We start from the raw sequence: 25,005 nt of genomic DNA, 5'->3' as shown, positions 1-25,005 counted from the left end.
AGGCCAGGGGTGTGACGCTGCTGTGAACTCAAGAAACCAAAGGATGTCTCATTTTACATGATTTTTAAATACGTACGACCAAATTAATGAATCACGAACAAGTTGGCATTTGATAGTTTCATCCACACCTATGAAAAGTGTGGGAACTTTCAAGTTGGTCTTTTTTTGTGGTCTCCTTTTTGGAAAGATGGAAGAGCCTCATATAGCTTATGGTGGCTTGAGTTGAGAGGGGGTGTGTGTGTGCACGTGCGTGTGTGCGCATGCCTGTGCGTGTATGCATGTTTGTATGTTTGCATCGTGTGCGTGTTGTGACTGCGCACAGGGGGCACGGCGTGTTCAGGAGTTGGGCTTCGTCCTGGGGTCCGTGGGGCACCCGGTGGGGTCACCCAGCCTCGCTGCAGGTGTCGGGGTCTCTGAGCAGGAGCCGCTGGGGCCTGGTGACCGTGGAGGGCGAGGAGGATGGAGGGACAGGGGGATGACGCCTGGTTCCAGCTCTGACAACTGAGAGGCTGTGATCCCCTGGGGTGGGACCGCTGGCCGGGGGCAGGTCAGGGGGCAAAGGTAACTCAGAGCTGGGCTAGGCCTAGTTTGAGGCACCTGAGGCACATGTGTGCAGACGTCCACGTCGACATTTCGGGTCTGGGTGGGGTCTGCTTGGGGTCAGAGCCTTGGGGACGCCCACGTCTAAGAGACAGCAGGGGAAGGGCTGGTACAGGCCGGGAGAAAAACCTTGTCAACGGGGAGGGGGTGGGGAAGGGGCCACTGCGTCCCCAGCTGCAGAGAGAGTGGTCGTCACAGAGCTGAGCGGGGTTGTGGGGGGGGCCCTATGAGACCGGCTGACAGTGGATGAGGCTGCTATTAGCAGGGACAGTGGCTCTCCGCCGCTTCCACGAGCTGCACCCACGGCCCACCTACCCCCGGGGTTCCTGGCTTTCACTCCCTCAAAGCCGGGCCAGAGGGGAGGGCTGGGGGGCTGCCTGAATGGCCGCCCCGGGAGCTCTGGCACACATGGGGCCCTCTGCTTTGAATCCCAGGCTGTTCTGGGCTTAATTAACGAATAGCTCAGGGCCCCCCCCCGCCGCCCTGTTCAGGAAGGACACGGCACCATGGAAACGGCCCCCAGCTCCCCCAGGCAGGCCCTGTCTAGCGGGGCCGCCTCCTGGGTTGTTGCTGCCCGGTGGGGCTCCCAGGATAACGGAAGGCGCTGGCCAAAGGCCTTTGGCTGGCGTCCAAGCAAAGAAACACGGACCCGTTCCTCATCCCCACGTTCATTCTCTGAACCCAACAGCAGCTAAGAGAAACCAGGGATTTGCATTCTGACATTTTCTCCCCTTAGCCTGCGATTTTGAGGAACCTCATGTTTAGAATCATCTGCGCGGAGGCCTGGGGGTCACTCTCGGCTACCAGCCTTTAAGGAGGCTCACGTGCAGACCAAGCTGGGCTCCACCTTTGAAGTGAAGAGCTGCCAAGAGCAAGGAAGGCCAGTGGCAGGAGTGGGGAGAGGGATCCCATGTGTTTGTGCACAAGTACGTGTCCCACGTTTACACCTTCCTGCCGGCTCTCCTCCTGCTGGGTGAAGACTGTGCTCCATTCTCCTCTCACCAGCTCCCGCTGAGACCCCCACCCCACCCCCCTTGAGGCTGCCTCTCTGCTGCCAGACCCCAGCCTCACGGGAGAGCAGGTGGCAGCAAGCTTGTGGCCTGGCTAAGGGTTTGATGGACCCTGCTGTCCTCTGTCACAACCTCTCCAAGGGCCAACCAGCACCTCTGAAAGCGCCAAGTCTTCCAAGTGACCCATTTGCCTGTAAGACACACGGTGATCCGCTCGGGCCAGTGCTGGAGCCAACAGACCAGTCCCTGTAAGGGCTTCAGACAAATTCGAGGGCCCAGCAAGCAGCCGCATGCAAACAAAGCCACGGGTGCACCTCGTGCTGCAATTTTCCAACAAAATATTGGAAAACAATTCTTCTTCCAGAAGTCAACTTTTTTGGGGCTCATTCACATCTGTTTGATTCCTCAGTAAATTATTCCTTCCCTGTTCCTAAAACAAAAAATAGAATTGGGGGAAATCCTCCCTCATTTTCATTTCTTGATGCTCAAGTCCTCACTGATGAACAAGGAAGAGAAATTCAAAGACGGATGCATGAGTTCCCGCACGGCAGGGAGCTGGCTGTGGGACCCTTCCCTCCGGCTGGCTGTACGCTCCCAGGGCTGTGCTGTGACCAAAGCAAAAGCCAGGAGCCCAGAAGCACGGGGTTTGTGCAGCATGAGCTACGGCAATGGCACACCCAGAGGTCATGAAAAGTCACGGGTTTATAGGGCAATCAAGACAAAGACCCTGCAAAACAGCTTTTATTTACAATTACAAAGGCCAGTGATGAGTAGCACAGAGGGAAAACCTTATGCCTTCCAAGAGACTTGTGTACAAATTACGCGTAGGTCAGAGTGCTCCTAAATACAGAGGTCGAAGACCAGCGTGTCCACCACTTCCCCCTGGAGCCACCTGATGGCTTCACATTTCAACTCCCAGGTGTGGGTTCTCTTGCTTCAAAGGATGCTTACCCAGCGTGATCAGCTGCTAACAGGCCCTTGGGAGCTCGGGGAGGTCCTCACCTGGAGCAGCAGCCGGCCGGCCCCAGGCAGGTTTGAGTGTCCACTCTCCAGTCCTCAGAATTTCTGAACCACATGAGAGAAAACACTGCTTCCCAAACCACAGGGAGGGGTGTTGAATTGGCTTAGATGGCTTCTCGTGGAATTTAAATTCTATTCAGCTCTTGAAGGTGAACGGGGCTTTCTGCAGAGGGTATTTATTACTTAAAAACGAAGCAAAGCTCTGCAGCTCTCACGCTGGTTGCTCTGAGCTAGGTGGCCCTCCTTTTCCTAATGCCTTCGGTCTTTTTACTGGGACGAGGGTTCTGGTCTGTCTGCAGGGCGGACGGGCCCGTCCAGTGGGGCAGCACAGAGGCAGGCAAGCAGAAGGCAGGCCCTCTAGGCCCCAGGCCCCTGTCCCGCCCAGCCCTGTGCTGCTCCTGCAGCCCTAGAACCCCAGCCCCGAGCCGTGGGCCCTGCAAGCACACTGGGCACCCGGCATTCTCCAGGGAACAGATCCACAGTGTCAGAGGGTCATAGCCTTGAGTTAAGTCATTTACTGAGGTGGCTTCAAGACTGCTTACTTTTACTAGATCAACATTGCTGGGCCCAAGGAGCACAGGCAGACAAATGTACATATCTGCAATTCTCAGGAGCATTTTCTTGGAAAACTCAGGTCCCGGGGCTGACCTTGCCCATCCCAGCTCTGCCGACGGCCAGCCCGCTGCACACACGGCCTTTTCCTCCAGGACCAGGCGAGGACGTCCTGACACTGACCCATCTGTCATAGGTCCCCAGTGCCTTGGGCTCCTCAGAGCAAGGAGTAATGCAGAAATGCCCATTTTTGAATGGGGTGGGGGGGAGAATGACCCCCTGGGGACCTGCAGGCCGCGGGCATCGCCTTCATCACCCTCTGGGTACCTGACTGGTGGACTGGCTCCTACAGGCCTTTAGCTGAGCTGGCACCCAGAGGAGGAACAGACCCAGTGGATGAAACAAGGCAAAGGTCAGCAGCGAGTTCACTCGAGTTAGCCATCAGTCCAGCGGCGGAAACAGAAGAAAAAACGGACTTGGCAGCTCACGGGCCGAGTAAAGAAAACATGACGCAAGCCTGGCCCCCTGGCTGAACTTTTTTCAACCGACTGTATGACCGGCACCTAAGTGGTGAAAGGGGCTGGCGGGTCCCCCGCCTGACTCCGAGTGGGCGGGTCTGGGAGATCCGTCCACCTCTCTCACGGGACAGGGCAGCACAGATCCTCCTGGCCACACGCCTCGCCTGTGCTGGAGCCGGGAGCCTCTGACCTCTGTAAGGAGGGCCCAGGAGTTTCTGAAAGAAGGACAAGTCTGAGCCGGAGCCCCTGAGGTGCAACACGAGAAGGGCTGCCGTGCCGTCGGGGCGCCGGGGAGGTGGAGGGGTGGCCCGGGATTAAGCTCTCCCCGGTGCGCAGGGCCCTCCGTTCGGGCTGAGAGCAAGGGTTCTGAGGCGCGCTGCCTGTCTTGGAGGCGGTGGCCGTGCGGCGTCAGCGCCAATGAAGAAGCCCTCGCCTGCACGGCCGCAGGTGGCCAGAGGTCCCCCGAGAGGACGTGTCTCGGCCGGGCCCCCTGCTGCCCTCCAGCCTGGGCAGGTGTGTCTGTCCGGCATGAAGACCACCGGGGGGGGGGCCTGCAGCCGAGGGTGCGGAACGTAGGCGACCCCTTCCCAGAGATAAAATAAAGAGAGGCATTAGGGGTTCCCTGAACAAACAAGCAGACTGGCAAAACGAAAGAGAAAAACCGGGGACGGAGGTGAGGTGTCAAGTAGGTACGGTTCTCCTCCTCCTCACAAGATAAATTCCTTTCCTGTCTGAGTGCTTCTGTCCTCTGAACCTAACCTTGCCCGGACAGGGCATCGCCACGTGCCGGGCGACCGCAGGGGCCTAGGGCGGGGAGGCGATTTTCTTCGTGGGCAGAGGCGGAGCTAAGACGATCTCGTCGGAGTCGTCGGAGTTCACGTCCTCCGCGGGCGGAGTCGCGGCGCGCTGCGGCCCCGAAGGACAGGGCTCCGCTGAAACAGAGAAGGGACGGCGGTCACAGCCACGCTCAGGGACGGCGGGGCGGACACGCGAGGAACGGCGGCGCAGGCCTGACGGACGCCACCCTCGTTAGAGCCTACTCGCACCCTCTGCGCCCAGCTCCCGAGCGTCGGCCAGTTTCCCCAAAGCAAAACAGACACGAAAGGTGAAGGCTGGCGGCACGGGGGAGGCTCAAGTCGGCGGCGGCGGGGATTCTCTGCACGTTGCCCTCACGGCAGCGTCCGGGAGTCTGCGGCCCGGGTGGCCGGCTGTGACTCGTGGGCAGATGCAGCCGGTGGCCCCCGGCTTCCTGGGGAGGACACGCCCCCCGCAGGAGGAGGGGGCGGGCCAGGCCAGGCCAACACCCAGGGACCACCCGCGAGCTCTAGCGCCTTTCTTCACGCACATCTAAACTCTTCACATCCCATAATCGTAATCGACCCTAGGTTGGGATGCGCCTGCCGACCACCCTGCAGACCCCCTCCGCCCTCAGTGGCCATCTGGATGGGATGTGAGGAAGGGTCAGGTTCCCCTGGGGCCTGGGGCCGGTGCTCCCAGCCCCAGAAGACGGCCTCTGCTCCGACTGCTTCACAAAGTAAAGTGCCAATAAAAAAGGAACCAATCCCTGACTTGAGATAAAAGAGGGAAGGAAATCACCACCCCGCGTGCTGCAGATACTGTAACTGTGTCAGCTTTTTTTCTGTCACTGTCAAGAAAACTATGAGAGTGGAAAAACTTATAAAATTAAAAACATCAGTTTTCAAGGTTAGCTTCAGTTTTTCTTTCCCTTTAAAAACACTTTCACAATAGATCAAACAAGGGCTCCATGTGCAGTTTTCACAGAGACCGTTTCCTCGTGTAAACAAGGGCCCGAACGAGGCCGGCGGTGGCACTTTTCAGGCAGGAGGATGAGCTGCCACTTTGAAAGGACACGCATTTAACAAGAGGAGAAAAGGGCGGCATACACAGACACTGTAGCCCTGATCGAAGAATCTAAAGGTCGCCAAACGTAGGGTCTGGTGAAATCAGACTGAAACTGGTTTTTGGAGAATAATATGCAGGCTTTGGGGAGCTTTACAGACGGAGATTTTGGAGAGAACCTCAAAGTTCAAAGTTCGCTCTGACAAAGCCAGACAAGATGACCAAACGGGACAGAGTGCGATTTCTCACACGTGGCGGTTTCCAGGTCAGGCAAGCCCCAGAAGGGCCCCCGCGACCCGACACTCACCAGAGCAGGGCGGCGGGGCTGCCGGCGCCCCTGGCCCCCATGGCCTCGGCGCTCCGTCCCCGGGAGCCGGAGCCTCCGCGGTCTCCCCGCTGCTCCCCTCGCTGTCTTCCTGCCCTGAAACGACAGGCACGCGGGAGGCTCCCATCCTCACAGGCTCGTCGCACCCACCCGTCTTCCGAGGCTCACACTTCTGTTCAGAAAAACTGGGCTTTCTGCAGTTCTCCCTCCTTCTGAAGCACCACGGCCTGCCTGCGCCTGCCCTCCGACTGCACCACTGCGACCTCAGAACTCAGCCTGCGCGCCACGCTCGCAAACGAGACTCAAGACTACGCTCTGGGGCTTCCCTGGTGGCGCAGTGGTTGAGAGTCCGCCTGCCGATGCAGGGGACACAGGTTCGTGCCCCGGTCCGGGAAGATCCCACATGCCATGGAGCGGCTGGGCCCATGAGCCATGGCTGCTGAGCCTGCACATCCGGAGCCTGTGCTCTGCAACGGGAGAGGCCACAGCAGTGAGAGGCCCGCGTACCGCAAAAAAAAAAAAAAAAAAAAAAAGACTACGCTCTGTCTAGTGACAGTCCCCGACCTCACACGGCCACCTCTGTGCCACCTCTGGCGTACAGAGACGCTCCAAGCAAGTGTCCCGGTTACAGTCTGAGGGAGGGAGGACCTGAAGTACAGGCAGAATCATACATTTGGGGACTGAAAGCGACTTGCACGTGGCCTCGCCCGACCCTCCGGCTCTCGCACAGGAGGAGTGAGCCCGGGGAGGACCCCGTGTCTGCAGGGGGGCAGAGCTGGCACCGGGCCTCGCCGTGGGCTGTGCGCCCCTGCCAGTCCAGGGATTTCTCCACTGACTGTTATTGGATCTTCATGAAGCAGAAAAGGAAATACAAGCAAAGTTTTACTTAAAACAGGAAAAACATTGGCCCAAAGGAGAGACACCGCCTTGCTCTAGTTAGAGCTGAGATTAAAAATCAAAACCACGAAGCTCCTACTGCGTGGCCTGCAGTCACCGACCCCAGAACCGGCCAGCCTGTCGGGCTCCGGGGAGTCGCTTGGGGCCGGCTCTTTCCCCTACGACCCAAGGGACAGGGGACGGAGCTGTGACAGGAAGGTGTGGCCAAGGCGTTACCCAGCTCGCAGGTGGCCGCGGGACGAGCCCCCCTACACGACTTTACACGTCCCAACTTCCGGGACGGTGGCAGCTCTTTTGGCTGAAACCTCGGAGGAAGCTGCCCCTCGCGTGAAATCCAAAATGAAATGCAATTACCAGGAGAGGCTGCAGGCAAGGGCAGAGAGGAGGGTGCGCTGTGTGGGGCCCAAGCAGGTCTGTCGGGAAACGCTGCAGTGGCAGCTCGTGGACCAGCAGCACTGGGAGAGAGAGAGAGACTAGCTGATTCTGACTCCAGGGAAGGCCAGCGTCGTGTGAGGCCGACGGGCCCAGGCCCTGAGACAGGCGGGCTGTGAGGGGCCTTGGGCGTGTCCCCTGCACCCCCGGCCGTGGAAGGCTGCACCAGGGACGGGCCCCAACCCGAGCTCGGCCCCTGGCCCGCCGGAAGCCCCACTCTTTGCCCGAGGTGACTCATACAGGGTTCTGAGCCGTTGCAGCCGGGACAGTCCCGACCAAGCCCCAGCGGAACTGGCAGGCACGGCACCACTGACAAGAGTGTGTTGCTGCAGAAAGGCTTCTGACGACACCCACGTCCCCCTGAACACGGGTCACGCCACGGTGTCCTTCAGGAAGGGGCAAGGCATCAGCACAGGCCCACAGGCGGTCTGCAAACCGAGGGCTCCCCGAACCGCACGGTATCTAGCCCCTCCCATTTGTTTTCTCCCAGCAGGAGGAAACGGTCCTAGAAAGGCTTCTTTCTGAGGACCGGAGCCTGTGGCCCACCTCACCTGGGTGGGTGGGTATAGCTTATGCTCTGGCAACACACCCTGTGCCTTTCTGGCTGGGCAGCCCCCGCAGGTGTCCGGCACTGCCCTGAGATACAGAACAGAGGTAGGCCTGCCAGGTGGACTTACCTGTGCCTGGCCCGTGCCAGGTGTGCCCGGAAGGCAGACTGGATGATGGTGACGGCCTCCTCTTGCCACGGGTCCCCCTCGGCCTGGACGACGGGGCTCGGGACGCGGGGCTCGGGCGAGTCCTGGGGCAGCGACGGTGGGGAAGAGAACCGCGTGAACCCCCGCCACCTCCTACGTGTGGACCCTCGGCGCCAGGTTAAGAGCGCAATTCCGATTCGGGTGGCTGCCCTCGTTACTATTTCGTCAGCAGTTTCCTGACTGGAGGTTACTTGGCCTCTAGAGATTCTTAGAATCGTGTCTGGTGGTTTTCACAGGGGAGGGACTCCTATCTTTGCTGTAGTTTAAGCCTCTGTCTTGACCCCAAGATGGACACGGTACTCGATGTCCCAGCACCTCAACGCCATTTGGCTGCTGAAGCTCAACCCTGGGGGGGCCACGGGTGCCAGGGGCTGGAGGGTGAGGCGGGACGCGAGGACCCAAAGGCATCTGCGCTTGTCCCGCCGACGAAGCGTGGGAAGAAATGGAGAGAGAATGTTAAGGACTTGGGCCCGTGTGCAGCCCCTGAGGGTTACCTGGGTGGGAGGGCTTGGCACGGCAGGGGGGTCCGGGCTGCACACTCTGCTAGACAGTGGCCTCACCCGTGCCAGATGTGCCCGGAAAGCCGCCTGCAGCACGGCAGCCTAGTGGGGGCGGCGGGGGGGGGGAGGGGAGATGGGTGTCGGTTTCCCTGGAAGACGGCGGGCACGGGCCGGGGCGCCCCAGAGGGAGAAGCTCCAATGGCCAAGGAGAGGGCTCCCTTTCTGCTGCAGAATCTCGGCAGCGCCTGAAGGAGCCTCTCACCCTCACTCGCCACAACCTCCTACAGCGAGAAACGTGCCACTGCTCTGGGGGGGAAAGGCCCTGTTCAACGCTATTACATTTAGCTGCAAGTGTGATTCCATATTTTACACGTAGTTATGTTTTCATGCTGAGATCGTTTATTCCGTGTTGGAATAGTTATTCCACTTCACACGCTTTCCACGTACATCTTCTAAAGTCAAGTAGGGTGGAGCATGATCTCAAACTATGACAAAGGAGTTACGTATCCTTCGACCTTAATCTTAAATCATTTTCTTTAGAGATGCACATGGATGCTCTGTAAGTTCTGAGATCAACGTTTCGGACTTTAGGGGCGGCTCTTTTATTTCAGGGGTCCTGCCTCTAGTGCTGAGGGTGGGCTTGCGGCTCCATGACATTGAGGAGAACAACGCGCTAGCGCACCGAGTCCCACTGCTGAACCTGCGTTTAGAGGTTCAGACGCTTCCATGATCAAGTCACCAAAAGAAAACATCTTTGTCTTCCCTGACAGCAAAGTGATGGAAATGCCACAAACAGGGGGTTAGGAGACAGCAAAGAGGGGAGAGAACATCAGTTACCAAGGACAAAATAACTCACTAAAAGCAAAGGAGTATTTAGACAAACCCGGAAGGTTCCCACCACGCGGCTCACAGGAAAGCTACCGCACCCGCTGGAGGGGTGAGGGTGCTGACCGAGCAGGGCAGAAAGGGGAGCAGGCATCCTGCACGCCATGCTGCCCACACGACAGCCCGCACGGTGGGTCTGTCATCACCCTGGAGGCTGAGGGAGGAGGGGAAAGGGCGGAACACCATCGGCAGCACACAGGCCGCCGCCTGCTTCATAAATGTGCTCTACGGTCCTTCCAGGGACCCTCGTCCCCTCAGTCGCTCACAAACGTTTACTGAATGCCAACCGCATGCCAGGCACCCCTCTAGGAACCAGGGACCTAGCAGCAGAAACACGGGATGGTCCCTGCGTCCGCGAAACTTACATTCTAATGGGAGAGGCAAGCAGTTGCAGAAAGGGTGAAGTGTCAGGTAGGGATAGGAGCTATGAAGAAGAGTAAAGCAGGGCGCGGGGCTGGGGAGTGCCGGTGGCGCAGCGTCCAGGGAAGGTCGCGTTTCAGCAGAGACCTGAGTAAAGCCGGGAGCAGGACATGCGAGTGTCTGGAGGAGGAGCCTTCTAGGCAGAGGGCGCAGCAGGTGCAAAGGCCCTGTGGCAGGAGCAGCCTGGATATTTTCAAGGATGCCAGAGACGCCTCCAGACTGCTTTGGGTTTTGTTCCAAGTGTGAGAGGAGTCATTACGGAGTGATGTGGTTTAACAGTTAAAAACATTATCCAGGTGGCTGCATAGGGAATAGGCCGTGGGAAGGCAGAGTAGAAGCTGGGGCCGGTGGGGAGGCCGGGCGAGGGTCCCAGCGGCTTAGATGTGCACCGTCTACCACATACCCTACTGTTCTCCTCTGCTCTGACCCGCATTCCATCACACCCCTGCTCTCCTTTTCCCGGGCAAGCCACACCCTTTCCCTTACCCAGGGCTTTGTTGGCATGAATTCTCCTGCCCAGGATGCCCTTCCTCTCACTCCCCAGTTCAGTGAGTCCCTCTCCTTCTCAAGGCCCGTCCCCACTGCAGGGACGTTCCTGGCCTTGGTGAGCAGGAACCCCACGGCGCCGTGGACATGCCCCTAAACCCCCCTTCCATCCTGGACTGGCCTGACTTAATGTCTCTCTGTGTCCTGAGGGCCCACAGCTTGCTTGACACGGAACTGATGATCAATAAAAGCGTGCTGAGATAATGATGAATGACTGAATGAATTATGAAAGTGTGAAACTATCCAAGTATTTATTGGATGCTGACATCACTTAGGAATTTTAACTCAGTGCTGGGGCCTGGCCTGGCTTCGTGAAAACACGGACTCAATGACGCTTCTTGAGATCTCCGCACAGTCACTTGAACCAAAGTAAAGATACGTATTTTGAAATTAGTGAAATAAAACTGACTTACCTCGTCCAGAACGGCCTTCTTTTTCTGAAATAAGGAGATCAGTTATGAATTAACACGAGGATGAGTTTTCTGTGATACCGTACTCGTCCCTTGGTCCCTCCCCTGCCACAGCCAACAGCGATGGAACAGCAGAGTCGGGTACCCTCCCCTCGCCGACAGCCCCCTGCCCGCCACCCATACCCAAGGGGCTCTGCGAGAGGCTGATGGAGCTGATGCAGACCCGCCTGCAACAGCGAAGGAGGAAGCAAGTGGCCGTGACCGTGACCGGGAGGCGAATCACAGCTGAAGCCCAGGCAGCCACGAGGGTGTCTGCGGTTCCTGGCCGGCTGCGCGGCGAAGTGATTCGCAGGGACCACTGAGACGGGGTTGTGTCTTAGGCTCCAAGTGAGGAAGCCCCTCCCCCAGCCAGAGCTGTCCTATAACATGCAGTGTTCTCTGTGGATGTCCTCAGAGCAGCTGGACACTGCCCACTGGTGATGTTACAAAGGGGACCCCCGTGCAGGGTCTGGGTCACTGACTCCCAAGTCTGACCAGTCATCAAAATCACGGGACGGCGGGGAAATTTCTCCAGTGCTGTCATGGTACTATGGTTAAGTAGCACATCCTCATTCCTAGAAGATACGCACTGAAGTCTCATAACATCTAAAACTTACTTTCAAACGGTTCTGGAAAAAACAGTACATGCAGAAAAGAAAGGTGGCTAAACGTGCACTGTTGTTGAACCGAGGTGGTGGGCAAGAATTAGTACATCGCTGAATATACTAAATTCTTTCAACTTTCTATGTTTTGTAAATTTTCATAATCAGAGTTGGGAAGAAGCCATGATTAAAAAAACCCTCCACCGGTGGCTTTCTGGAGCTAAGATCTTACACTATTCGGGCAGGTGGGGAGCTCCAGTTTTTGTTTGTTTGTTCAGCTGGGGGAACAAGGGTCATGCTGCGTTCTATCAAACTGGGGGAGGGGCTCTTTTAGAGCCTTTCGTCGTCAAAGGGCACCGTCCTTTAACAGCTGCCGTCTCCACGAGCCCCATCTCCGCGAGCCCCCCAGGAGCTGATGACAGGAGCCCCACTCCTCCCCCAAGAGAGACCGCGGGACATCGCGGCTCCCGGTCTGTCGTGCGCAGCCTGCGGCCCCTGCTGCCCTACTCACCCCACCCCCGGGTCTGAGACCCCACGCGCAGCCCTGCTGTCCCGCCACCCACGCCGCTGTCCTCTGAGGAGCAGCCCCGAGGCAGGCTCTCCCTGTTCCTGACAAGACGGCCATCCCGGAAGCCCCAGCGAAGGGCTGCCGTGGGGCCCGGACCACCAGGGAGACCCCTAAGCTCAGTCCCGTGCTTGCAGGGGCGCTGCACCCACAGCCCACGTCCCTGGGACCCATCGGGAGGTGACAGAGGCTTCCAGACCAGCCACTGCCCAGCCCGCGGCAGCCACCCCCCAGCGCGCCCACACGGGCTCCAGGCGCGGCCTTCCTCCCGCCCTCGCCGCCTGAGACCCCGGGTCTCTGGAGGCTATCTTCTGCGTCCCTGCATTTTCCTATGTGTCTAGGGCGTCTGGCACGGAGCCCACCCGGCAGAGGGACGGAGGAAGGGCTGGCAAGTGAGGATGTGGGCAGCAGAGGGCTGGCGGGCGAGAGAACTCTCACCCGCTGCTGGTGCCCCTTCCACTGGCGCTGCAGGAGCCGGGCGGCGGCGTCTCTTCTCCCCTGGGAGCAGCCGGAGCGGGGCCGGGAGGAGAACCCCTCGCTCGTGTCCAGCTCCGAGTCCATCTGGGAGGGACCGGGGGGTCGGGGCGCTTCCTGGGTCTGCAGGATGGGGGCAAAGAAGCCGGCCATCAGGCCAGGAGGCAGGATGTTAGGATGCGGGCAAAGCTTCTCAGACTAGACTCGAATTTAGAGGAAAAAAAGCAGTGTCCACTCCGCTCAGCATGCCAGACGACAGAAAAAGTCTCTGGAGAACTAACACATTTGCTAGTAAATAGGGTGAAAGTCGGTTTTCGTTAACCCCGTAAACTCTGGGGGTAGCGCTCTCCCGCGAGGAGGGGAAGTAATGTGACCCATGGTGTCATCAATAACCACGACGCACCTTCTGAGCTCAGTCACGTCAGTGCGTCAGTGCATCAATTATCTGCTTCCCGGGAGGTCCTTTTACCAGCTTCCTTTTCGTCTAATACTGGATTACAAAAATGGGACTTCTGAGATAAAAGGCAATAGATTCCTAGCTTGGTTTTTTGGTTTTCTGTTTGTTTGCTTGTTTGTTTGGCCGGACCCTGCGGCACGTGGAACTTCCCGGACCAGGGATCGAACCTGTGCCCCCTGCAGTGGGAGTGCAGAGTCTTAACCACTGGACCGCCGGGGAAGACCCCTAGCTTGGGGGTCTTAAGGTAGAAGCAGAACCAGATGAATTGCACAGACAAAGCCTTTACTGCCAATTCCGGTGGACGTGGAAAATATTTTTTCTCCCTAAGGGAAAGCTTCAGGAATAAGCAGAAATATCCACATTCACGTGTGTCGGATGCCCCCCAGGGGTCAGGGCTGCCTGAGGCAGACAAGGTACGGGTCGGTCAGCACCGTGAGCACCCCACTGGGAAAGGAGCGTTGAGGAGACAAACGGCACAGCTCTGGCCCGCCACACGCCAGGCGGTCAGCTGCCCGGCGCCGCAGCCACCTGGGGCCGACAGCGCGGGCGTTTGGGTAGGGAGGGGTCTCCTGAAAAGGGCCCATCGGGCAGGGTGGTCAATTTCCTGGATAGGAGGACAGTGACTCTGCAGGACTCAGAACATTATCTAAAGCACTGGAAAAGCCGCCAAGGAGATGGACCTATACGGATAACAGAGAAAGTCTACTTTCCTGAACAACGGAAGGGACTGAGATGGACTCACACGTCCACCCCACGTGTGGCCAGCCGGACATGCGGGGTCAAGGGCACCGCACAACCCACGGGGCTCCAGCCAACACGCACCAGGAGAGCCACCTTTCCTTTGCCGAATCAGTCGGTGGCCTGGGGTTTGTCTCAACTTGTAACTGGAGAGAGACGCTCGTCAGCTTCTCCACTTTCCCTTTTAGGGCTTTTCTCTTTCCCTTTTGGGCTGGGGTGAAAGTACATGTAGCGTCAGATGCTGAAAGATGAGGCCTTAAAACAGGACTCCAGCTAAATGAGAAAGCCTTGTCAGAGGGAGGCCCGTCTAGATTTAAAACAAAAACAAAAACCCAAACACTTTTCCGCTCTCAGCAGACAAGTCAATCCCGCACCTGGTACGCCCTCCCTCTCCTAGAGGCCAGTCCCCGTCAGGCTATTGGCTACCGAAACAGCAAGTCGCTTTCTGAAGCAACAGAACTTCTCGGCTAAAACGTGTGCCGGGTAAAGCCTGGCCATCCTGGTGGATTGGGCGTGTTACTCAGATCTGTAGCAAGGGTCGCAGAAGAGGGTGGCACGGCTGCCCATCTCAGTGTGCACCCACGCTGGACGCCCCGGCCAGGCTGGTCTTCCCTGTCACACACTCACACGACAGGCTCCTCTTGGGGCAAACTGCAGCCACAGGATTTTAATACCTCAGTTATTAGTTTTTTGTGTTAACAGATATAATTGCCATCTGGGGAATCCATTAATTGGAAAAAAAAGGATTAGCGAGGAGACACACTCTCGCCACTAGAAGTCCTATAGCATAGGCAGCACTGGGCCGACGGGGGCCAGAGGGCTCCCCTGGTTCAAGAAGGTGCTCAGGGAGGTGCCAGGGGAGTCCCCTGCCATCGTGTCCATAGAAATGGAGGGAGCGAGGGGACAGGGAGGAGCCTAGACTCACCACCTGCCTACCTGCCCACAGGCCCTGGGAGGGAGCTGCGGCTCCCCAGTCCCCCAACCCCCGGCCTAGGGGTAGGGGCAGGGGCCGTGCCAGCCCCGGTGAGCGCCTTCCCGGCCGGCCCCTGTGTCAGTGCCAGACTCTGCAACTTACATTGAACTGCCCGGCTCGTCACTGAGAGTTCGGGCCTTCCCAAACTCCTTCTCACCTTCTAACGGCAACCCTTGTTGGATATTTAAACTTTTTACATATCTGAAGTTTGGGGAAGATCTTCACTCACCAGCTTAACTATCTGAGACGCGAACACTAGTTTGAAAAGTCAATTAACTGACAGTCAATTAGTCCAGAACTCCAGGATTCAATACACCCAATTTATAGAAATCGATTGTGATGGTAGAAGGAAAGTGGACTGTCAACATTGGATTCAGGTGAAACTCCGGGCACGGAGACAGTCAGAACCATAACGCATCAGCTCAGGGTCCTGCCATGCCGGACAGGAGGTAAAAACACAGACAACCCTACCTCAGGACTCATTTCCTCGGGATCCTCCTCCTCTCCTTTCTTACTTTCTTCCAGTTCTTGAAACTTCCTGGTAAGTGCTTGAATTTCCTCCCTAAAGTGGGAAGGGAAGAAAGTGACACCTTACTTGCCATGACGCTGTGTAAGATGTCTGTATGTGACAGGAGGGGTGGCGGCCTGCAGAGCTGGCAAGGATGCCCCGCCGGGAATGAGGTGGGTGCCCCGCCACCACCTGACTGCCCAGGAGCCGGCACTGCCCAGGGCAACCCCTCCGGACCCCACTCCTGACACATGGGAGGAACGGAAAAAATACCGACTGCGTGAACGATGCATGGCTATCTTTTGGGGTTTTTAACAAGCAAGGCGAATGGAAGGAAAAACGACTCATGTGCTTGCTACAGATTTTAAAGGCAAGGTAAAAATAATTCTTCACTGTATATCCGCCCGTTCTGATTTACTTTAATTCTAGGCTTCTGGCAAAGTCTAGTCACATTTATTCTGAAAATAAAATTTGGTATTCATTTCAGTAATCCGTGTCTTACTAATTATTCCGAGTGCTAAATATTTCTGCGCAGATTTCTAACCTACTTTTTTGGGCATTTCTTACTGAGATAACATTCATATAACCCCAAATTCACTGTTTAAAATATGCGATTCAGTGGTTCTCAGTGTAGTCACCACGCTGTGCAACGATCCTCACTATCTAACCCCGGAACGGTTCTGTCACCCCAAACACGAGCCCCTCACCTGCCACTCCCTCCTCTCCCTTCCCCCCCAGCAACCCCTAATCCACTGTCTTCTCTATTAATCGGCCCATTCCGGATATTTCCGAATTGCACAGTGTGCGGGCTTTTCTGTCTGCCTCTTTAGGGAGCATTGTGTTTCTGAGGCTCATCCACGTCGTGGCAGGTGTCAGACCTCATCCCTTTGTACGGATGTACTTCCGTTTTTTTTTTTTTGTTTTTTTTTTTTTTTGTTTTGTTTTTTTTTTGCGGTATGCGGGCCTCTCACTGTTGTGGCCTCCCCCGTTGCGGAGCACAGGCTCCGGATGCGCAGGCCCAGCGGCCATGGCTCACGGGCCCAGCCGCTCCGCGGCATATGGGATCCTCCCAGACCGGGGCACGAACCCGTATCCCCTGCATCGGCAGGCGGACTCTCAACCACTGCGCCACCAGGGAGGCCCTGTACTTCCGTTTTTACTCTCTTCACCAGCTGATGGACATTTGCCACGTGTCCACTTTTTATCTACGGCGGACAGAGGTCAATGAAGGAGGGTGGGAGGTGTTGTCTGGATCCAGGGTGTGGAACCAGGGCGCGTTCTGAGGCTGCCCGCAGCGGACGTGCTGGAGGAGGGTGCGGGCCGGGGAGCTGGCCGTGATGCCAGAGCGGCAAACACCAGCCCAACCGTGAGCAGCCTTTCCCCAGAGGTCGGATATTTACTCTGAAGGAAACAGCAAACCACGGGAGGACCTCAGGAGAGGAGCGATGTGATCGGGCTGGAGCTTTACGGGCCGCTCTTGATGGGCTGAGAGCGGATGGGCCGGGGTGGGCGGGGCTGGGGAAGAAGGCAGGGCCTGGGGCTGCGTGTCTTCTGACTTTGTCCACTCACCTCAAAGCCTCCTCTCTTTCTCTTCCGTCCTTCTCACCCTCCTTCATGTTTTCCAGCTCCTTCTCCAAGTCGGCCTTTGTCTGCAGTAGCTGCTTCACCTCCAGACTGAACAAGGAACCAGAGATATTTCAGCGTCATTAAAACAAAGGCTCGCAGTGACCTGGGTCACCAGAGCAAGAAGAGCTTTCAGAAAAAGTAACGGTCCAACCTCCTTACTTATGCGTGGGTGAGGATGAAGAAAGGCCCTTCTCTGTAACTGCAGGGATCTGCGAGCAGAGCCGCGGGCGCTCGGTTATTTACTGAGCACCTTCCGTGCGCGCCGCCAACGGACGGAGCAGGGCTACCGGATGAGGCACAGGCCCTGTTCTCACGGCGTCACCGTCCCGCGGGGAGAGGCATTAACCCAGCGGTCACACAGTTGGGTGCCTAATCTGCTCCTGAGATGAGAGCTCCCAGGACCCGCAGTGGACCAGACGGTGATGCAGCCTGAGCTGAGGCCTCGAGGACAAGAGGCTACCCAGGCACCTCCACCCAAGCTTGCCTGTGCCCCACAGGTGATGCCTCGCTAAGGACGTGGCTTTAAAACGTTCCACTGCTCCCCGTGGTGGTGACCTCACGTGAATGAGATGCATCACCAGGAGTGTCACACGGTAAGGGCTCACTGAGTGGAAGTTATTATCGTGCCATGCGACGGCTTAAGAGATAATCAGAGATGCTATTTACCGTGCAAAATGACTGGCCTAATTTTTATAAAGAACCTAGCACATGGATGCACTACTAGGCTTCGACTGGAGGTGAAAAAGCAGGTGGAGTGGGAAGGGATTTGCCTTCTGCTGTGAACAGAAGGCAGCAGAGACAGGTCCTTCTCAGACCTAGACGTGCACATGAATCACCGGTGGGGGGGGTCTCATTAGATGCAGAGTCAGGTTCAGGAGATCTGGGCCAGGCCAAGGTAACCAGCCCCGGGTGGGCAGGGCCTGAGGGTCTGCATCTCTAACCAGCCCCCAGCTGACGCTGAGGCCGTTGGCTTCCTAGGCCACACTCTGAGTAGCAAGGTCTCAGAAACACCATCTCGGAAGATGCATGGGTTTAGCCTGCTCGCGACAGAACTGCAACTGGAGAAGCCACACGTAAACAACGGGTGGAGGAGACAGGAGCGTTTTAAGGGAGCTACAGAGCGAGACACTAGAGAACAAAGGGTAAATGAGCAGAACCCTGAGGCTTCGCCTTCCACACTCTTATGGTCACACTGAATACTCCACACGCCACAGCACCTGTGTCTTGTTTGATGCACAGATTAGATGTTGTAAACATAGTACTGAATCTTTAAACCCTTCTGCAAGAGATCTGATGGATGGCCTATTATTTTACACGAATCAATCACAGTCAATTCTTCTCTAAAAAAGAATCTGGAAAGCCCTCTGGAATTCCGTGTAAAGAGATTAAATGGGACCCCCGTGCTTTTCGTGACATAATACGGCCAATCAGTGTCTCCTTTTCCCCACTAAAGCTGCCTTCATTTCACAACTAAAACATCACAAGTTTTAGAATTGTATAAACGTTATCTGTGTGATGACTGCTATGAGCTGAGCCTTCCCCAAATCCCCAGAACAGCTCAAGTCCAGCAACTACACAAGTCACGGGAGCAGGACCTCTCCCGGAGGTGGCCGGGCGCCAGCCGTGCGGGACAACGTACTCTCGCTCCTGCAGCTGGGTGTGCAGGGCATTCCGCTCGCCCTTCAGGCTCTTCACAACCCCCCGCAGTCGCTCGCTCTCCTCCTGGCGGTTGGGGCGCGGCTGCCGGTGCATCGTGGAGCTGGACACCGATTGAGCCGGCGGGGTAGACCTGACCACCTCTGAAGTGCGGGATTTGGGACTTTCCATCAAACTTATTTTCTGGAGGCAACACAGGTATCTGTTAGACGTTATTTCTTACTTTACTTTCCTAGGAAAGAGACAATGGCCAAGGGGAAACTCATCCCAAGCAAGGGAATGGGAAGAGCTCTGCATGTGATCTGAGAAACCTGGGACGCTGACCGGGGACAATTCTGCTCCACCAGAGTCCTGGGGGTGATGGCAGGGCACCCCCCCGCCCCGAACTCTCTTCCTCTGGAGCAGGGAGCACGCAGACCCAGCCAGGATGGGGCAGGTGCGGTAATAAACAGACAGCAGAGGGCACGGAAAGTGAAATCGTAAACTGCTTTTCTTCGTGCTCCTTTACCCTATTATTTCCCTAAGACATCTGGAATTGTCAGCCTCTATGCTTTCACGCATCAAAGACGATCCAGCTCTGCCAGCTGGAGATGCTGAGAACCTTCAGGTTCCCGCTGATACCAGCATCTCTCCAAGTAGCAGAGCGCCGCCCCATGGGCTTCTGGACCACCTCTGGCTGCCCTTTCCTAACAAGCTTTATTCTTGAATTACCCACAATTTACAGACACTTCTTAAGTTTTCTGCTTTGTAAATACGTGAAATTATTATTTTTTTTATTGTTCCCCTCTAGGTTTACTCTGCTCAGCCAAATAACTGACAGCTCTAACTTGATGCTGTACCAGTACTCAAAAGGTAGGGACACTTCTGACCCATTTCAACAGAATCAGATTGACTACATTTGCAAATTCACATGGGGGATATGAGGAAACGTTAACTTCCTAACTTTCCTGGTTGTCAAAGTGCGGATGCACAGTTTTCTGTGAATTCAAATACTATACGAGTGGTGAGAAACACAGTCTGGTAAGTGACTGGCAGTAAAAAGCCCCCATGTGCACGGCAGGCTGGGTGTCTGAAAGGCTCTGAGATCCTACGCACCCAGCGACGGGTGCCCACGAGAGCCTGAGACGTTTCGATGTGTCGTGTGACCACGCTTTGCCGTCTGTGACACAAGGGACAGGCATGACACGCTCTTAGGTCTCGTCCGGACCCATAAGAGTCTCCTTTTGCCAGCGTGTCCGCATGCCGTCTGCAGACAGACGGCCACTGTTTACATGTTCAGCGCAACCCGACTCCCTGCGTACGTCCCAGGAGCGGCGCTACGTCTGTCCCGGGTTCTAAGACCCGCTGATCTCGCACAGGCAGGTCCTGAGCAGGGGAGGTGCCGTGGCGGGACTCCACTCACTTTTTCCAGCTCTGCGATCCGCCGAAGCAGCCGGGGCTTGCTCCACTCCACAGAGCCTGATGGAACAGCGGGGTGTGACGGGCGCCCTTCGTACAGCTGTCCTGACGGGCCCCTTCAGCCCGGACCTCCCGTCTGGAGCACGGCCCAACGGCGTCCCCTCCACAGGCTGGCCCCAACGGCCGGCGGCCCCACGCCCAGCAGACCTGCGGTGCCGAGGGCGTCTCCACGGCTCACCGCGGCTTTACCGACACAAACGGTCGGGAGAGGGCTCAGTGTGGCCTTCTCTCCCAATTCCACCCCATCGGGCTCTGGCCTCACCAGCCTGCCAAGACAGCCCTTCTCCAGGTCACCAGCAAGTCCACTCCGCCACATCCCAGGCCCCGGCCTCGGTCCTGGCCACCAGCGTGTTCCCCAGCACCCACATGCTCCTGGCGGCCCCTCAAGTGGCTCAGCTGGTCCTCCCTCGCCCCACTCACTCGCTGGGTGACCGGACTCTCGCCGGGTCATCTGGTCCCCGATGGCCTCCAGGACCAGTCCTCCTGCGAGGGCCCCGCCCAACCCCCGACGCACTGACCTCCACCGGCCACCTACCCACCTCCCCTGGCACGCTCGCTCCATGTCCCCCACCCCCGCCTGTCCTTTCAGTAGCCCCGACCCCCGTGTCCCTCACAGGCTGCACCCGCTCCCCACGTGCACCGGAGCCCGGCCACCTCTCGCCACTGCTGTGCCACCTGGGCCAGGCCACCAGCAGCCCCTGCAAGGCCCTTTCCTACACGGCATCCACTCAGCACAGGAGCGGGGGTGGTCCTCGAGAGGCGAGGCAGACCCTCCTGGCCCTGCTCCAGCCCTCTGTCCCCTGAGTGGCCTGCAGGGCCCTGTCCTCCCCCGCCCTCCCCTCTGTGTCCATGGCCAGCACGTACGCAGGCTGGGCCCCCGGCCTCAGATGCGCCAGGACACTCGGGGGCTCTGCGCCTGCTGGTGCCCCCCCGGCCCCCCTTCTCCCCCCCCGCCGCGGCCTCCTGACCAGCGCTCTTACCACTTGGCTGGCACGTGACCTGCTGGCTTCTTGTCTTAGCAAGAGCGCCTTCACTGCCCTAGCTGTGTGTCTAGAACAGCGCCTGGCACTCAGCAGGCTCCTGCAGCTTTGGAACACACCTTGGAGCAGCGCTGCCCTGGGGTGTGCGGGGGAAGCAGGGCCACGAATCTCCTGCGGCCGCAGCCGCCCGCATCGTGGGGCCCCTCCTGGCGTCCCCACCCCCACCTCCCCCCTTGGCGGCTCTGGGGAGCGGGTACCCTTTATCTTGGAGGCAGTGGGGGAGTCGCTCAGCACGTGGTCCAGGTCTTCCTTCAGGCTCTGGTTCTCCTCCGTGAGCTCCTGGACGCTCCGGGATAAGCTCAGGAGGGCGCTGCTCATTTTTTTCTGCCTTTTAAGGACGATTTTCTTCTCCACTGGAGGCCTAGAAGGAACGAGACCAAGCGGCTAAGGTTTGGTGCCTGAACTGGTTTAGTACGCGTCCTAAGTGAGGGGTGCGCGCTCAGCAGCCTGGGCGCTCAGCGTGGTTTCTGCTGATGAACGTTTGCGATTAAACAGGGAACACTAACTCTGAAGCCCAGACAAGCAGACTGCTATCCGTTCTTCTCATCAGCGAGCCTGTGTAACAAAATAGTGTGTTCAGTCATTAGCAATGGACGTTAAACAGGATCTCTAAAGAACTTGTGGAAATGTATTTTCTTTGTTGCTCCATAAGTCCTTAGATAATAGGTTTTTTTTCTTTTTTTTTTTAAAGAAGATGTTGGGGGTAGGAGTTTTATTAATTATTATTATTTTTATTTTTTATTTTTGCTGTTTGGGTCTTCGTTCCTGTGCGAGGGCTTTCTCTAGTTGTGGCAAGCGGGGGCCCCTCTTCATCGCGGTGCGCGGGCCTCTCACTATCGCGGCTTCTCTTGTTGCAGGGCACAGGCTCCAGACGTGCAGGCTCAGTAGTTGTGGTGCGTGGGCCTAGTTGCTCCGCGGCACGTAGGATCCTCCCAGACCAGGGCTTGAGCCCATGTCCCCTGCATTAGCAGGCAGATTCTCAACCACTGTGCCACCAGGGAAGTTCTGACCAGCCCTCATTTTAAACTACTAGGAGGAAAGGAAAAAAGGGAAGACCATGCCTGGCACATCGTAAATGCTCAATAAATGTCAGTAATTCACTGCAGAGGCTGGTGACACAACCAAATCTAAGATGAGGGATCCCTCCTTTCCTAATTTGTTGAAAGCCTGAGATCACCTGGGAAAGGGACAAGGGAAAATCCACGAGATAAGGAAACTTTGATGTCTCTCCTAATAAATTTATTCGGCAAGATGAACTTGTGCTTGGTACTAAATGTCTTCCGAAAAGGAAGATCTGCTTTGAGAAATAGTGTCTTCTAAGTCTAAGCTGGCAGCTGTGAAGCAGGACGAACAACGAAAGCCCAGAGCACCGACTGTGATGACAGCGGCAGCACGTGGCAACTGTGAGGGCACGTCTGTAACATCCCAAAGGGAAGCACGCCAGCTCTAAACACGAGTAACATGGGCGCAGGCGCCAGAGGCAGGGCAGTGTCTGCAGGCTCCACGTAAGGCCTACCCCGCTCCGACAGCAGTTTAACATGAAAACAACATAGGAAACATGGCTCCCAAGGAGAGGCTCATACTTCTTTCCTGTCGTTTCAGAGCTTGCCAGGAGAGTCTGGAGACGATGAATCTGTGAACACCAAATTAAAATGCATTTAAGACAAAATGAAAAAACTGCAATGATTCCTGATTTCTGCCCAGCGGCAGGAAGTGAGCACTAAGTTGCTGATTTGTGTTCAAGTTAAGATGAACTAGAAGAGGGCCCCTCAGTGCAGCTGGCCCCCCACCCTCCGACCCCGACCCCCGCCCCAGGCAGGAGGGCCCGCACCTCCTGGTAATACGTCTCCATGGCGATCCTCATCTCCTCCAAGTTAGTGGTCTTCATATCAGTCTGCAGTTTGCTAAAAACCCAAGTGCAGAGTTGACATGGCAGTGCCAGCATTCCCGGGCAGAGCAAGAGGAAGCTTGTTTCCCGGAACATGGGAGAAGGATGGGCTTTGGAAGAGAACCGGGCTGGGAAGTGAAGCCTGAGCCAGCCCTCAGCTGGCCGTGGCCTTGCCCAAGGCCGAGGAGAGAATTCTCACACCTACAGGGCCCTCCTTGTTGGACCTGCCCCTTTCCAGGGGATATCCCCGGCGGATATTCTTTGCTAACAAGGGCCAGTCTTTAAAAACCGCAGTAATTGTGAAGAAAGACCTCAGGGTTAGACTGGACAAGTCATCTTTGGGGAAGGTGGGGGGAGTGGTTCTTTAAAGGAAAGAGAATCATTTTTTTCAAGTTGTATTGTCTGTATAATTCTCCTTGTTCTCAACACTCAACAGACTTTAGGGAAAAGGCTCTAACAGAGAAATGAAAGTAAAGTTACAGAGTTCAGGATTCTGAGACACAGAAGAAATCTGCAAATGATAAAAATTTTAAAGTTGACGATTCCAGCAAGAAACAAAGGAGGGGGGTTCTATTGTATAAAGAGGATACAACAGAAAGTGAAAACTCAGATTTCCTTAAGTAAACTCAAACACAGCGAGGAAAGGCTCTCCTCTGTGATAAAACAGCAGGAAAGGAGTCCGCGTTGCTGCCCTAAAAACAGCACTGGCGGGGGGGGGGGCTTCCCTGGTGGCACAGTGGTTGAGAGTCCGCCTGCCCATGCAGGGGACACGGGTTCGTGCCCCAGTCCGAGAGGATCCCACATGCCACGGAGTGGCTGGGCCCGTGAGCCATGGCCGCTGAGCCTGCGCGTCCGGAGCCTGTGCTCCGCAACGGGAGAGGCCACAGCAGTGAGAGGCCCGCGTACCGCAAAAAAAAAAACCAAAAAAAGTAAAGAAACCCAGCACCAGGATAGTGTGTGACAGCGAGAGAAGCAGGTAGGGGAGATGCCCAAGTGTTAAGGGCTCGTATCAAGGTCTATACAATTCATACTGGAGATGAAAAGTGACCACAGAAGACTGAGGAGAGAAAGCACTTCTTCAGTGGAACAGGAGCAGGAAAAGAGGAAAGGGGAACACTGTTCCTTAGGGACAGGTGGAAGAGGCGCGGCTGTTCACGCTCCTGTTTTGGTGAAAGGCGATGCTGGACGCAGATGTGGGGGCAGGGTGGGAACGGAAGCTGGAGCCAAGGGCACAGCGAGTGTGGACGCGGAGCCGAAGGCAGGCCAGGTGCGCGCCCAGCAGGCCCCTCCCGAGCCTGGGCCACCGCCCCACCGACCCCGGCCGGCCCCCCAGGGCTCCGTACTCGATAGTGTGGTCCTTCTCCTTGCACTGCTGCTCCAGCTTGAGAATCCTCTGCTTCAGCCCACGGATCACCTGCCAAGGCAACACGACGCGTCAAGCCGACATCTCTGCGGCCGTGGCCTCGCCCTCCCCCTCCCGCCAGCGGCTCAGCAGGCCCCGTTCCCCGGCCTGCTGACCCGGCAGCACCTGCACAGCCTCCTGCCAGAGCGCCCTCATACTTCGCTGTCCTCCCCATCAGTGCTGGCGTCTCTTCTAGACTCAGCTGGAGAGACAGGGCCAGGCTGTCCTGCCCGCTCAGAGCAGAGGGGCCGGTGAGTGGGGCCACGGGGGATGTACCCGCTCAAAAGGTGCCACCATCCCCTCCATCCCATTCCACAGCCACCCTCTGGAGGAAGGACAGGACGCTGCACGGTTACCTTCGAGGAAGCCACCTCAGTCCCTGGATGCAAAACTCACCAAGCCTAGCCCGCCCAGGACACTCCAGTCCCCAGCACGCCCCTGGGAGGGAGCGGGCCTGGAGGAGGCCGGGCAGCCGGACAGAGGCCTTGAGACGCCCTTCCATCTCGATGCCTCCTGCTCCCTGTTCATGGGGCACTTTGGGAGATAACACCCTGTATTCCCGAAAGAACATCCCTTCCTTTCTTTTTGAAGAGTCAAACAACTTTTTAACTGGATTTTACGGTGATTTTTAATTATACTAGTAATACATGAATACATTTTCTTGAAAAAAATTATAGATGACACTATACCCTTTGAGCTGACCCGTCAACTAAATACTGTTATCAACTTCCTGTGTATTCTCTAGGCCTTATTACACGCGCACACACGTGTGCACAGCCCCTGAAAGTCTGGCATTTCGCTGTTGTTGACACAAATGGTGCCCCCCACACGTCACTCTGCAGCTTGTTC

General features: G+C 56.8%; 1 protein-coding gene across 1 annotated transcript in view; it reads right to left on the bottom strand.

Moving 5' to 3' along the window:
* Positions 1–2,336: 2,336 nt before the first annotated feature.
* IQCE (IQ motif containing E) overlaps positions 2,337–25,005 on the bottom strand; it is a 38,999-nt gene continuing 16,330 nt past the window's right edge. The window contains exons 8-21 of the mRNA XM_082644435.1: positions 24,098–24,168; positions 22,698–22,770; positions 22,450–22,499; positions 21,064–21,227; positions 19,771–19,826; positions 18,352–18,551; positions 16,656–16,760; positions 15,050–15,140; positions 12,375–12,533; positions 10,734–10,757; positions 7,892–8,013; positions 7,137–7,237; positions 5,868–5,981; positions 2,337–4,632 (exon numbers count right to left, since the gene is read on the bottom strand). Of these exons, the coding sequence (XP_082500561.1) occupies positions 4,505–4,632; positions 5,868–5,981; positions 7,137–7,237; positions 7,892–8,013; positions 10,734–10,757; positions 12,375–12,533; positions 15,050–15,140; positions 16,656–16,760; positions 18,352–18,551; positions 19,771–19,826; positions 21,064–21,227; positions 22,450–22,499; positions 22,698–22,770; positions 24,098–24,168 (1,458 nt within the window). The 3' untranslated portion in view covers positions 2,337–4,504. The remainder of the gene's footprint in view (positions 4,633–5,867; positions 5,982–7,136; positions 7,238–7,891; positions 8,014–10,733; positions 10,758–12,374; positions 12,534–15,049; positions 15,141–16,655; positions 16,761–18,351; positions 18,552–19,770; positions 19,827–21,063; positions 21,228–22,449; positions 22,500–22,697; positions 22,771–24,097; positions 24,169–25,005) is intronic.

Source organism: Mesoplodon mirus, assembly GCF_964341445.2.
Source record: "Mesoplodon mirus genome assembly, chromosome: 15".
In the NCBI taxonomy this organism is placed as follows: domain Eukaryota; kingdom Metazoa; phylum Chordata; class Mammalia; order Artiodactyla; family Ziphiidae; genus Mesoplodon; species Mesoplodon mirus.
The sequence above is the reverse complement of the archived record's forward strand: the minus strand, read 5'-3'. Positions and strand labels throughout refer to the sequence as shown.